The sequence below is a fragment of the Gymnodraco acuticeps genome, unplaced genomic scaffold, assembly GCF_902827175.1.
Source record: "Gymnodraco acuticeps unplaced genomic scaffold, fGymAcu1.1, whole genome shotgun sequence".
Classification (NCBI taxonomy): Eukaryota; Metazoa; Chordata; class Actinopteri; order Perciformes; family Bathydraconidae; genus Gymnodraco; species Gymnodraco acuticeps.
The window spans coordinates 1462356-1476317 of record NW_022989899.1 but is presented as its reverse complement, the minus strand read 5'-3'; the positions used below and the strand labels follow the sequence as shown (position 1 = coordinate 1476317).

Sequence of the window (13962 nt, the reverse complement as noted above, 5' to 3'; positions counted from 1 at the left end):
GATTTGTTTTCCTTTAATGTAATTGTCTGACTGCTCAAGGTACTAAACCCATTAAAACCATTTGCATGTTCCTGTATAAAAAAAAAGTCAAATGACCTAAGTTCAAGAAATACTTGAGTTTTCCATTTATTTATTTGTACTATTATTTGTAGGTACAGCAGTGTCAGCCTGTCCTCCTACAAAAAACGACCATACAGTATAGGCCGATTGTTCATGCCCTTTAAACGACCCAGAGACACGTTTTAAAGTGTATGTTGTTTATTACACGAATACTAGAGGTGCTCTAGTGGTCGTGTAAGAAACAACATTTACACATTTTCTCTTTGCTTTCATTCGGGTTCATCTTGTGCTTTATCAGTTGAATCAATTTGAACATTCGTTTGAGATGTTGACGGGTTGGCTGAACTTTTTACCCCACAGTCAAACAACTTAATTTGCTTCGCCATTTTTTGTAAAACAAACACACGGTGCACCGCGCCCGCGAGTAAACGTGCATCGCTGTCTGGCTCCGTAATCACACCAATGCACGTGCAACTTAAGTGCCAGGTTCCGACTGGTCACAACATTAATTAAATATCACTCTTAATCCAACAAATAATTAACATTTATCTATTTTGGGGTGCACATTTTGCTGTTTGCTGTCCTTATTTCTTTATGTTAAAAAGTGGTTGCCACTGATGGCAACCAAATTCCAAGAAGTGGTTGACATTTTTTCTGAATGGTTGCCAATGGTAACCTGGCAACCGTTACTGTCGAGCCCTGCGTTAGCATTCAACGGGAGCACTAGAGGGCGAAAACTTTAAAACGTAATTATAGGACGTATTAAGCGCAACAACATATTTGGTCGTAATAAGGGCCTGAACAATCGGCCCATTTGGTCGTATGAGTTGGAGGACTTGTTGAGCAGTGTTGTTGGTCCACTACTTTGGTCGAAAACTCTTCGATTGGTATATCATTTTGTACCAACACGCATTGTCATCAGATGATGAATGCCAATTCATTTACACATATCCAGTTCAATATCTCAACATCTGCAAGATGGATTGGCCTTGTCAAACTTCTGGGGGAAATATACGGTATAACCTATTCTGTTTTTTAAGGTATGAGGAATGAGGAAACATTTTTTAAATATAAAACGGCAAACTTTCTCATGCTGGTGTTATAACACCAGTCAGATCAAACCTACAAGCCATTCCAAAATAAAAACAATACTTTTCTGACAAATTTGAATTTGTCAACTCAGAAAGGTGTCTATGCCAGTAACGTGTACTCAGTAAGCCCGAGCTGGTCTGTGATGCTTCATATCAAAGGACACTCAAAAAGATGAAAGAGAAAATCATCTTAATACATATATCCTATGTCAGAACACCCACTAACTGCTGTTTAAGAGACACTTGAAAAAAAAGATAAGACTAAGAAAAATGTGCTGTATCTTTTATTTGGTGCTTATGTGACAAGTCAATACATAAAATACATAATACATAAACGCATGTTACGTGTACAACCCACATCAAAGACCAAAGTGCTGAGAGGACCTCGACTGCTCAGTTAGTGATGGTTAAACATTTACAGATATGATATAACAAGACCCCATAAAGACAGCAACATAATTAGCATTCTTAGGACACAAAGCATGCAGAGCAAGCAAAGCAAATAAATAAACAGTTGTGGAACAAGCAGAGTAGAACTAAGCAATTGGACATCAACAAAATACAACTGATGAGTGCACCTGACATATCTGCAATCCGTTATTATAACACGAGAATGTCATTGAAATCAAAACTATAAAGTGCAATGGGTCAAAGTTAACACAGGGAGCCTGTTATCGGTTATAAATTAAACATAATAATATGAGTAATGTAGCTTTTATTATTTTAAGTTAGTTTGGCTTACCCGGACTGAAATGTCAATAGAACTGTGTTGTGGCAGAAAAATATGCTATAAAATATTGAAGGAACCTTAAAAAAGGTCCGTTAACATTGACTGGACATCATATGCCATTAGCCGACAGTAATACAGCTGATCACAAAAGCTCCAGTGAGAAGTTATTGGGTCTGAGGGTGAGAGGTTGTGAAACATAGGGTCTAACTCAGTAATCTGCCTGATAGATTGTTGACTTGCCCTTTGCCAGCAGTGTTTTCTAAAGGCTGCTCTGACATCTGTCAGCCGCCATAAGGCACACACAACCCCAGCTAAAGACTTCAGCCATTCATCACAACACTTTATGACTATGTCTCCCTGTGTGCTTGTGTGTTTACGAGTGTGTGACGGAGGCAGGAAAAGCCATGCGAGTGTAAGATCGTAAATATGATACCTCATCTAGTCCAAACTGTCAAAATCGATGATTGGTTGCACTAGCTCAGCTGCTGGATCACATGTGTTGCCATGTATGTGGAGAAAAATAAAGATTTTAGATTTACTCTCGCTCTTACGATGGCTCCATCTGTCCCAGAGGCAGCAGCACAAGTGGGAGACATTGCTCACACTGCCTCGCTGGGAAATTTCTCATCGTGATGCAGACACTTTTTTCCAGCCCAAGGGCACAGGTGGCCTTCAGATGTGGACCCATCAGTCATGAGCTTCGGATGGGTGCACAGGGGGACGGGGACTGTGTTTCTAGGGGAACATAATGTGGGCGTGGCTTGGTACCATGAACTATTACCCTGGAGAGGCATGAATAATACATCAATGTGTTATTTGGCTCTCTGGTACCAAGAACAAACAGAGGTAATAGAGTGGTGCAGTGATGACATAATATTTGTGTAGGCCGACCCTGTTGTTAGTATTGCAAGTGAGTCCTCCACTAGATAAATGGGATCTTTCCATTGTTTATTGGAATATTAAGGGTGGGATTTTTGGCAAAGACACGTTTATGATATTTACATGTTTTGTTCAGCAGGATATATAAATACTACCTTTATAAATTGTAAATGCAATCACCAGAGGAACACAGCTTTCGTTAGGCTATAACCAAGCTTCATCACTTTTGCATGACTTCACTCACTCAGCAACGCTAAGCTAAAGGCAGCTAACGTTCGACGTTTATTCAACTAATTTGTTAGTAACATTACCTATTTTATTTTATTTAACTTACCATGAACATTTCTTAATCACAGACCTTATTTCCGACATCCAACCAAAGACTCTTGGCTTTGAGACAAGCGACCCGGAACTACTGAAATGCAAACTCATTTCCGGGTTTTAAGACTCATTCCTGTAGTACTCGATTTGAAAACGTAAGAAAAATCAGTCGATTACCAAATCTATTAAGATGCATCCTAAAGTCATTGGTGGCACTCCTTTCAATAGTTTTTGAGAAATTCAGTATGGAATAAAGTTACGGACAGAAAACACGTTAAAAAACCCAATGGCTTAGAGATGTTGGAAAGGGAAGGGGTAAAATGCAAACTTATTTCCAAACTTTAGGACTTATTCCTGCGCAACTTTATACAGTTTGAACAGGAAAATAAAAGTAATTCAAGAGGGTTGATGCTGATCTCAGTTTAATGCCACTGAAATCTATAAAACACACAAACCCTTTCTCCCTCTGCGTATGAAAATCCGAGGTTTAGCTAAATGAGAAAAGCCCATGTTCCACATTCAGAGGCATGGAAGCTGTCAAGAGGTGATTCAGTGATGCGTTAAGGTTTTAACTATACTACTACTTTTATAGTGCTTATCGATCCGGTCCTTTAACGGTACTCTTAACGGTTCTTTTGAAGAAAAAAAAAAAGGTAAATTAACTAAACAAATTGTGAACAAAACTAACATTGCTTTTTATTTAAATAAATAAATAATATTTCACAACAAAAGAAACAACAGTGTTTTAACAAATCGTATTAAATAATGTGATGACAGAACTGTAAACAAAATAGCTGAAACTTTAACAAAATAACTAACTCAGTTTCCTCTAATCATAAACCCATGTTTGTATAATGGAGTTAACTCCGTGTGTTGCTGCTAGCATACATAACACCTGACGTGGAAACGTTACTCGTGGACGGGGCTACAGAGCTACTAGAAAGACAGTCGAACCCGGTGCATTCCTCCGTCTGAATGTGGAGCACTTTTGCTAAATATTTAGACAAATTGCTCGTGTTACCGCCCTCACATGCTAAACTCTTATTGCACTTTTGGTAACGAGCATTGTCCAACTCAAGACGGGTAAAGTTTAACCACACCTTGGAGCGCTTCTCTCCGCCGTGTGTGTGTGTGTGTTGCATGCATGATATAGCAGCTGCGTGTGTGTAAACTGCCCCGCCCCCTCGCACACAGACGGGGGAGAGAGATATCTCGTCTGGATTGGAAAGATCGAAAATACATCATAGACGCATTTTGTAGTCTGATTGCATATTAGAAACGGAGTTGGTGACACTAAGACTGCGATATAATGTTTATGTAGCAATAATACATATGACATACGTTTTAAATGTCTCCAGTACCGATAAAAGACCGATAACGTTGGAGTTTAACTGCGCGCAAAACACACGTGATGACGTCACCAACGAATCGACGACTGAATTAGTTGGCAACTAATTTGGTCATCGATTTTAATCGATTAAGTCGATTAGTTGTTGCACCCCTAGTTGTGGCAAAGCTTTTGTTGTGTTTTGTTTAATGGCTTTTTCTCGCTCTGTGTTAATGCGGACTGCTTACCTGTACAGTGTGACACCCGCCTCCCTCTCCAGCTGGGACCACAGCTTGTAGCACTCATCCATCATTTGGGTGTAGAAGTCCTGCTCGTAGGCCTTGCGGATGATGCGGGTTTGGCCATGGGAGCTGCCTCGTGTGTGGGGCAGGACAAACTGGAAAATATGAACAAAAGATCATATTTAAGTAACTTTGATTTGGAAATAACACACCAGATGGGCAAAACCACCAGAGAGCAATAATCCAAAAGTCCAGTTAATGAACTTAATACCCCTCAGCAAGAAGGTTCATCAAGTGTTTGCAATGAGGCAGGTGCTGTTTTAGGGCGCCTGTTATTTTAGGTTACAATATTCTTTGTCATATAAAAATAATAAAGTTGCAAGAAACCAATTTCCTTAAGACCTTTGCTTATATAAACTCAGCCCTGTTGATATGTTAAAAACTGTTTCATTAGAATAATTAATTTGTACAAAATGGCCGTTTTCTCAATGTCGAGTAGCCACTATTTCAAGTATACTACGTCATTGAGTGGCGCCGAATGCTGGGCATTTAACATGCCTTTAAACAGTCCTTCAGCGCCACTCAATGATGTAGTATACTTGAAATAGTGGCTCTGCAGCAGGTTTACTCGACATTGAGAAACGGCCAATATGTCCTATTTTCCCTAGCCATTCCCTGTTTTGAGTGCGTTCTCACTAAAACATTTCTAAAACACTTAACAATGCCAGCATGAACACTTAAATGACTTTGTGACAGCTTAGCATACAAAGACATTGTTGGTAAAACTACTTAATGACTTACCCTGGCTATATGATTTTACCAGACCAAATATTCCCAGTTACACACCTTATATCAGTGGTGGAATGTAAAGTAGATTTACTTAAGTATTGTACTTAAGGACAATTTTGAGATGGGTGTACTTTCAGAATCAGAATCGGTTTTATTTACCAAGTAGGTTCACACATGAGGGATTTGCTTTGGTATGAGTGGTGCATTCAGAGACACAGAAAGAAGTGTTAGAGAATAATTCTCCTTTACTCCCTAAGATATTTAACCTTTTTGCCTGTTGACGTTTATGACCAACCCTGACTCTATTATCTCCCTTAAGGAATGTGCTGCTCCAGCTATGTTGTTATTCCCAGTTTATGACCGGGCAACTCTCCGTCACAAATGGTTTATGATTGTGAGAACGCTGGCTTCGAGCCTAAGGGTCAGACAAGTGATTCAGTGTCTCCAGAAGTTGAGGCTATCTCCAGTGTGCCCAGCTGTTTAGTCTATCTCCCCAAATATGTTGTTTACTCTCTCTGAACTAGTTAAAAGGTCTATCAAGAGAGAGGCTCTTCAGAATTGATGTGGCAACCCTCCCGTGCAGTCAGAACCTCTGGCTGCTGTGACTTGTGATGTGAATTCTCCGGCCGATACTTGTAATAAACTACCAGTGTTTGACATCAAAGCTCCAACTCTCCTCGTGTCTCTCTGAGTCCTGACTCTCCATTGCTGCAGAAGTTTCCCTTACAAGAAGAATACATAACCAACAAAATAAATAGTACAATTATAAAAGCTATTTTAAAAATGTTTTATAATAATGATAATAAACAAAATATAATTATGTAGGAAACTGAGTGCAGTAAAATATAATTCAATATGACAATATACAACATTCAAAGTGCAGAGTTATGCTGATTTAAAAAAAGAGGTAGCATGGAGCAGAAATGTGCAACACGTGCAGGACTTACAATACAAAAAAAACAAGATGTTGTTCTCATGATGTGATGTGCAGTAATGTAATGCATAATGTTTTTCTGGGGTGGATAAAAGTCAGTGTCAGAGGGGGGTCCCGGGCCTTGTTGATGAGGCCGGTAGCAGAGGGGAAGAAACTGTTCAGATGGTGAGAGGTTTCGGTCCTGATGGTGTGCAGGGAGAGGGGCTAACAGTTTGTGTCCAGGGTGGGAGGAGTCGGCCACTATCTCCCCTGCCCGCCTCAGGGTCCTGGAGGCGTGCCGGTCGTGGAGACATGGCAGATTGCAGTCGATCACCCTCTCTGCAGAGCGGATGAGGGTGATTGGCTGCAATCCCAGCCAATGTACGTAACAGAGTACTTTTACAATTACGTATTGCTCAATCAATCATACAAGGTTTATTTATATAGCCCAATATCACAAATATTACATTTGTCTCAGTGGACTTTACAGTTTGTACAGAATATGAATATGACACCCTCTGTCCTTGGACTCTCACATTATTGCTACGCTTACTTACTGAAAAAGAGTACCTTACCCAACATTACCTAATATCATGTATAACCAGTGGCGTTTCTAGGTGTACAAAACTGGGGGGGGCAGAAAGAGGTCGGGGGAGAGAGAGAGAGAGAGGGGGGGGGGGGACAGAGAGAGGGAGGAGAGAGAGAGGGGGGACAGAGAGAGGGGGGGGAGGAGAGAGAGAGGGGGAGTGTCAAATTACATACTGAAGACCACAGGAGCAACACTGTGAGCGCATACATTTACGTACACAGCGTGGGGATGTCATAGTAATGCACCTTCATACATGGAGTAAAGGTCACCATCACAAAGTAATTCTTAACAATAACAACAACCGTAATGCTTTAGCATTAAAACACCATAGACTGTAAATATAAGGAAAACACAGACACTCATCATCGAGGTCACAATATCAATCGATCCAGCAGAGGCAAAACACAGAAGATCAACAAAATATATGACATAAATGAACTTACCAAAGCTGAAGGCTCACTTGAAAAGAAAAGCGGCACGGCGGTCCTTCCTCTGACAGAATGTGTCTATCACTTTGGGGGTGAAGTCCTGTAGTTGCTGGATCAACTGGCTTTCAATTGAAAGCATGGCCAATGCGTTAAGTCGCGGCTGTCCCATGGTGTTGCGAGTGAAAGTCTTTATCCTTTTGAGGGTGGAAAAGTTCCTCTCTGACTCGGATGTCGTCATCGGAGTTGTCACTATTATTTTGACCAAAATAACAGTCTCAGCAAACGTTTCCTCCAAGTTGTTCTCGTGAATGGATTTCAACAGAGACAGGGCAGTGTTTCCAGTGTGAAGCTCACTGTGGCGGTAGAGCGTGGTCAGCTCAGACTTCAACTTCTCCTTGTTTCCCAACGCAGGCCAGTTTCCCCCGCGCAGTCAAGCTCAGGTGTAGGAAATGACAGGACATGCTGTGGGAAGAATGAGCTGTCAACAAGCTTTGCAGCGATCAAATGGTCACTCTGTGAGAACCTCTGTTCCACCTGTGAGATGACTGTGTCACAAGCCTCCTTCATCACCGGCGCTGTGCTGCTGACTCGTCCGCCTGGCTCGTCTGTTCCATCATGAGCAGTGGCGGCCAATGCATCAGTTTTCTGCCTCATTTTCTGAACATTTTCCTTGAAACGGCAGAGCGCGCTGTTGATCCCAGGTGCATCGATGCTTCGTTTTTGCAGAGTGTTGTATAGAACATCCACTTCTGGCATAAGCAACGAAAAAAACTCCAGGAGCTGCATAAATGCTCGGTCCCGCAGTTTCTTTGACAGGCCGTATGCCTCACTTATGGTGACCGCATCCCATCCTGGTTGTGCGCGTATATGCTTCATACACTGAAGTAGTGCATCTCGGGTCTCCCAAACCGCGTTCACAGTTCTGCTTTTAAAGTTCCATCTCACAGCCGGTGGCCGTGGGATGCGTCTCTGTGTTGCCTCTGCAAGAGCTGCAACACGTTTTGGAGCACCGGAGAACAAAGTGGAAAAAGCAGTTAGATCTGCAAAAAACACGTTCAGGATGCTCATCCTTGCTGAACACAGTTGCTGCAGGGTCAGGTTCAGTTGGTGGGCGTAGCAGTGAACAAACTGAGCGTTTGGGTACGTCTCCTTCATCACCGTCTGTACCCCGCGCACGTTACCGCTCATGACGGCCGCCCCGTCATAGGTCTGAGCGATTAGCTTTTCTTTCAGCTTCAGGGGTTCCAGAACAGCCTTGATGCTGTTAGAGAGACCTACACCAGTTTTGTCCTTTACTTCCACAAACTCCAAAAAACGCTCTGTAACTGTGAGGTCAGGCATAATGTATCGCAGCACAATCACCATTTGCGATTTACAGGAGACATCGGTTGTCTCGTCGGCCTGAACGGCAACAAATGATGTGTTGTCCACTTGCTTGGCTATTTCCTCCCTGTACACATCATACATGCAGTCCAAGAGTTCATTCTGTATGGTGCTTGATGTCCCTTTGAAAACAAGCTGAGCTTCGTAGTGCCGTTGAAGCCTGGAATCGCCCTCACACATTGTCTCGAAAATTGACCTGAATATCCCTGGATTCAGAGAGTCCGCCGACTCGTTGTGGCCCCGCAGTGCTGTCTCACATTTCCCACACAGTTTAATACAGGTGATGATCCGACCAAGCACGTACCTGTTTTCTTCCACCTTCCTATTATGAGAATCAATGCCGCGTCTGTAGGCGCTGTCAATCTGAGCTGCAACATTCACCCTTCCAAGTAATCCCAATTTTACGGCATTTTCCAAATGACTGTTGCTGCTCTCATGCTTCATTGTCCTCTCCGAAAGATGCTTTAAGTCCTTGTAACCTGTCCTCGACCAAGTACCTTGATCTTCACCAAAAAGCAGGCAAGGAAAGCAAAAGAGGGAATTCTTCTGGATGCTCGCCGTTAGCCATTTCTTTTTAGCAAACCACTCAGCGTTAAACCCACGTTTAACTTTGCCCGCAGTCTGGACCATTTGGAAATCCGGTGGATGGTGGGCACCGAGGCGCTTTACCTCCAGTTTCTCTCCGAGACTAAGTGTCTCAAATGTGTGCTCCAGTAAATGGTCAACTTCATTCATTTTCTTTCAGTTTTTTTACTTCTTTTAATCGCTGGTGATGTTAGCTATATGCTGCTCTCTCGTCTCCTCTTCAAACTACACGTGACGATTCGCAGCACTGCACACGTGAGTACTTACAGCCAATCAATTCTGAATTATGTGAGATGACGTATGGTGGGGATGGGAGCACTATGCCCCTACGGTCATTATTTTTTTGCCACACACATTAAATAGAAAAATACTCTGAGCATGCGCAGTGTAGTTTTTACAATCACCGTTCACTTAGACTGTGAGAGGGAGGGGCAGGATCGGGTTTTGTCCCACATGGCTCTAAACAGCTCAAAACGGCACTCTAGACACTAATTAGAAGAACACAGACTAAAACAGAAATGTACAGACGAATCAGATTATTAAACATGACCTTAAAATATATTTTATATGTTTTTTTATTTATTTTTAAGTATTTTTTTGTAATCATTATTTGTAATACTTTCTTCTGACACTAGGTGGGTCTGTGCCCCACCTGCCCCTAATGACCCGCCGCCACTGTGTATAACGGTGTGTCCACACAGCAGCTTTGACCAAATCTTGAAAATCCTGGAGCTGGGCGTGTCTGACAGCTTGGGGATTTCGCGACCAACAACCAATCACATGAATATCCCGCCCCCGACATACAAAGCAAAAAAACCCGGTTCTTCTACACTATTGTCAAATAGGAAGGGCTATGATGAACATTTATTTTTTTAACATTTTGAACATTTATGAGATTAATGTTTATGGTGCTATTTTATGCTACATTCCATGCTGGCTAATGATACTGTATATGCTTGCTAGCAACGAAGTAAACTAGCAACGAAGTAAACTGGATATAAAATCCCCAAACAAGCGAAAACCTACCAGTTTCACCCACTGCCTCTGCCACCTCCCTCCATACCTGGTTCCTCCGGTTTGTATCCCGGTAAGTTAATAGGGACTGGTCATAAAGAACCGGGTGATTTGCTACCGCAATAACTAAGTTCTCCTCCATTTTTGTGGAATATAGAAATGAACTGCGGGTCTGGTTCTCCCAGCTTGCACGCGGTTTGATTGGCTAGCGCTTGAACTGTCAGATTTGCATAAACGGATCTGATTGGCTGTCGCTTCCAGCTCAGCCTCAAAAGTTGAACATTGTTCAACTTTGGAATCCTGAACATCCTGGAAATCCTGGAAATCTTCGCCTCGCCCCCCCACAATGCAATTCGGCGACAAGCGAGGGAAAGTGACGTCATCCCCATTCAAAGTCAATGGGCGGAGACGCGCTGGAAGCGGTGGACAAATCGCCAAAAGCTGCTGTGTGGACGGGCCGTGACACTGGCAAAAAGCCAATAAGCAACTTCCTCGTTTATTGCTATGTGAGTGTTGCAATATAGGCCTACTGTATGTGACCTCAGCTAACCGCTAACATATGGGTACTTTTCAAGAAATACAAATAAACATCAGCTGGTATACTGCAGTAGGTTAGGCCTACAGCCATTCAAAAGAGTAAAACAAACAAACTACCAATAGGCTGTAATATGATATATTAAATCTGAACATACAAAATATTTCTGAACATTGAAAAAAAGAAGACCCTGCTTAAAAAATATTTATGTTTCATGTATTGAGTTTTACATTCTTCTGCTTCTGCTTACAATGTGTATATTGTAATGCACAGACATCACACATTGTAAATACATGTGCATTCTACTTTTTCATATCCCTGTTATTATTTGAAATAAACCTAAGGACAAATTCACTCGGCTGTTGCCCGTATCTGACACACTTTCCCTCCCTCCTGCAGGATCTTTACAAACAAAAGCTATGGAACAGGGTTGTGTGTGTGACACACCTGCTCGAGCAGAAGAGTCTTCTTGTTCCTTTTTGCCAGCTGATAGGCCGTGAAGGAGCCTTGGACCCCGGCCCCGATCACTATGCAGTCATACTCCACTTCGCTCGACATGTTGTTTGTGTTTGGCACCAACTCACGGGGTGAAGGCTGAAAGATTAGTTAATATAACTTCTGGAAACGCCCATTTACAGTGGAGGGGAGTTTGGTAATAGACACGATTTATTACCCGAGTTGATGCTGTAAGGCGTGAAGAATGTTCGTCCACTGAACTAGCAGATTAAACAAAGTAGTTATAATGATACGAGTGCCTGACAGTCTTGATGTTGGGGCACAGAACACTGTTTTGAAGTAGCCAGTTGACAACATGGATATCCTATGAAGGCAATGCAATATTTATAGCAACTTTCAACATAAGGCAATTCAAAGTGCTTTTAAGAGCATTTAGAAATAGTACAGCGGAAACACATTATAAAATGGCATTTAAAAACAGTCATTTAAAAGCAAAGATAATTAAATAAACATAAAACATGAATAAAACAGGTATAAAATACTTTAATAAAAGTTACAGTGAAGTGTAAGATATGAATAGTTAAATTAAAAGCAGCGGCAAAAAGAAAAGTCTTCAGCCTGGATTTAAAAGTAGTAAGAGTAGCATATAACCTGCAGGTTTCTGGTAGTTTGTTCCAGATATTTGGAGCATAATAACTGAACACTGCTACCCCATGTTTAGTTCTGACTCTGGGGACAGAAAGCTGACATGTCCCAGAAGACCTGAGAGATCTGGATGGTTCATCAATTTAGCAGCTGATCAGAAATGTATTTTGGGCCTAAACCATTCAAAGCTTTATAAACCAGCAGCAGTATTTTGAAATCAATTATTTGACGGACAGGAAGCCAGTGTAAAGACCTCAGAACTGGACTCATGTGATCCACTTTCTTAGTGTTCTGAATACGATTCTTTAGTGAGACCTGTAAAGATACGATTACAGTAGTTGATTCTACTGAAGATAAAATAATGGACAAATCTTTCCAAATCCTGCTGTGACATAAGTCTTTTAATCCTAGATATATTTTAAAGGTGATATTAGGCTGACTTGTTAATTGTTTTAATGTGACTGTTGAAACTCAGGTCAGAGTCCATGACTACACCTAGATTCCTGGCTTTATCTGTTGTTTTGAACATTGCAGACTGAAGCTCAGCGCTGAGTTGTATTTGTTCTGCCTTGGCTCCCGTTACATCCCGTCCCTCTACCAAGCGGTAGTGGCTCGTGGGAAGACCCGCAACATAAAAACAACCATGCCAAACACAGCATTTAGTTATCGACGGGCATTTATTTTCAGCACAGCCGTAACTCACATGCATGCCTCCCGGCAATAAGGAACCAAGTCTGGAGGATCGTAAAACAAACAAAAAAGGAAGAAGGGGGCCTGAGCATAACAAAACTCAACAAACTCAAACAAAAACCCTCACTAACTAAACTACTCAGAACTGGACAAAACAGAATACAGGGGTGGCAACAATCCACTAACCTAGTGTGTCTTAACATTAGTTATCTACGTGATGAGAAATGTACAGGGTACTAGTGATGGCAGTTTGACACTGAAGCTTCGAACGGAGCTTCAACCCTGGACTTCCTATTCCATAGAAGCAGTGCTTCGAAGCTTGCTTCAAATCACGTGACATGTGACGTCCGAAGCAGCAACTGCTTCATTTCCTGAATGAATCACTCACTGGTTCGCAGTCCATTCACGCGATTCAATGCACTGCCTCGTCTCGATTCTGACAGGTGACAGGTTGAAACAGTTTCAAACTTGAGTGCTTCAACACTTTATGACCGCTCTAAACAATGCGCAATGTGTGGGTTGTTGTCGTAGTTTGCGTTGTTGCTGTTGAGTTGTTGTTGGTATTGCATTTGATATCATTATAGAGCAAGCCAGGAAGAAAGATAGGTCGTTCTGGCTCGGGAAACACTTCGAAATGTGGAGAAGTTGTGAACAAAAAGACAATTATCAGTAATATAAAAACAGTTAAATATTTAAAGGAATAGATAGCCCAGTGGATATAGCCGGCGGCCCGAATCCGGCGATGTCCTCCGCGCGGCTGGTTCAAATCCCGGAATGGACATTTTAATCATTGCTTTTCAACTTTAATAACTGATAAAACGCCCTCTCCGCCCAAAAACATGTCCAGCACTCTCTAGTCTCTTCTCAATAACCCAATACACACAATTATCAATCTTTAATTGCAAATAGAACATGATATTCAGTCTTTGTGTGTGTGTGCATCGAATATTTTTCAAGGCAAAGATACGTTAAACCCACTGCAGCCTTGCACTTCGCCAGGAGAGGTCGCTGTAACTGAAGCTTCGAGAAATGAACCTATTTCCGACACAATTGTCCAAGTGGTTCGACGCTTCATTCAAAGCTTCATTTTGCCATCACTACAGGGTACCCCAGACTTACCTAACTCCCCCACCTCTCAACACACACATTTATCAAAGGTTAGAACAAACAAAGTAGAATGATTTTCTTAACAAGGCAGTCAATTGCAGGCTGCTCAATCAGGCACAGGCCCAGGGTGAGAGAGCGAGAAGACTTCCTGGGTGCCTCCTTTATGGTCGGCCCTGGC

The 13962-nt window shown here is 42.0% G+C and overlaps 1 protein-coding gene across 2 annotated transcripts in view; it reads right to left on the bottom strand.

Moving 5' to 3' along the window:
• The window catches only part of pipox (pipecolic acid oxidase), a 51302-nt gene extending 39842 nt beyond the window's left edge, over positions 1 to 11460 (bottom strand). For both annotated transcript variants that reach the window (XM_034205887.1, XM_034205894.1), the window contains exons 1-2: positions 11334 to 11460; positions 4657 to 4805 (exon numbers count right to left, since the gene is read on the bottom strand). In XM_034205887.1, the coding sequence (XP_034061778.1) occupies positions 4657 to 4805; positions 11334 to 11444 (260 nt within the window). In that variant the 5' untranslated portion in view covers positions 11445 to 11460. The remainder of the gene's footprint in view (positions 1 to 4656; positions 4806 to 11333) is intronic.
• Between the last annotated feature and the right edge of the window lie 2502 nt (positions 11461 to 13962).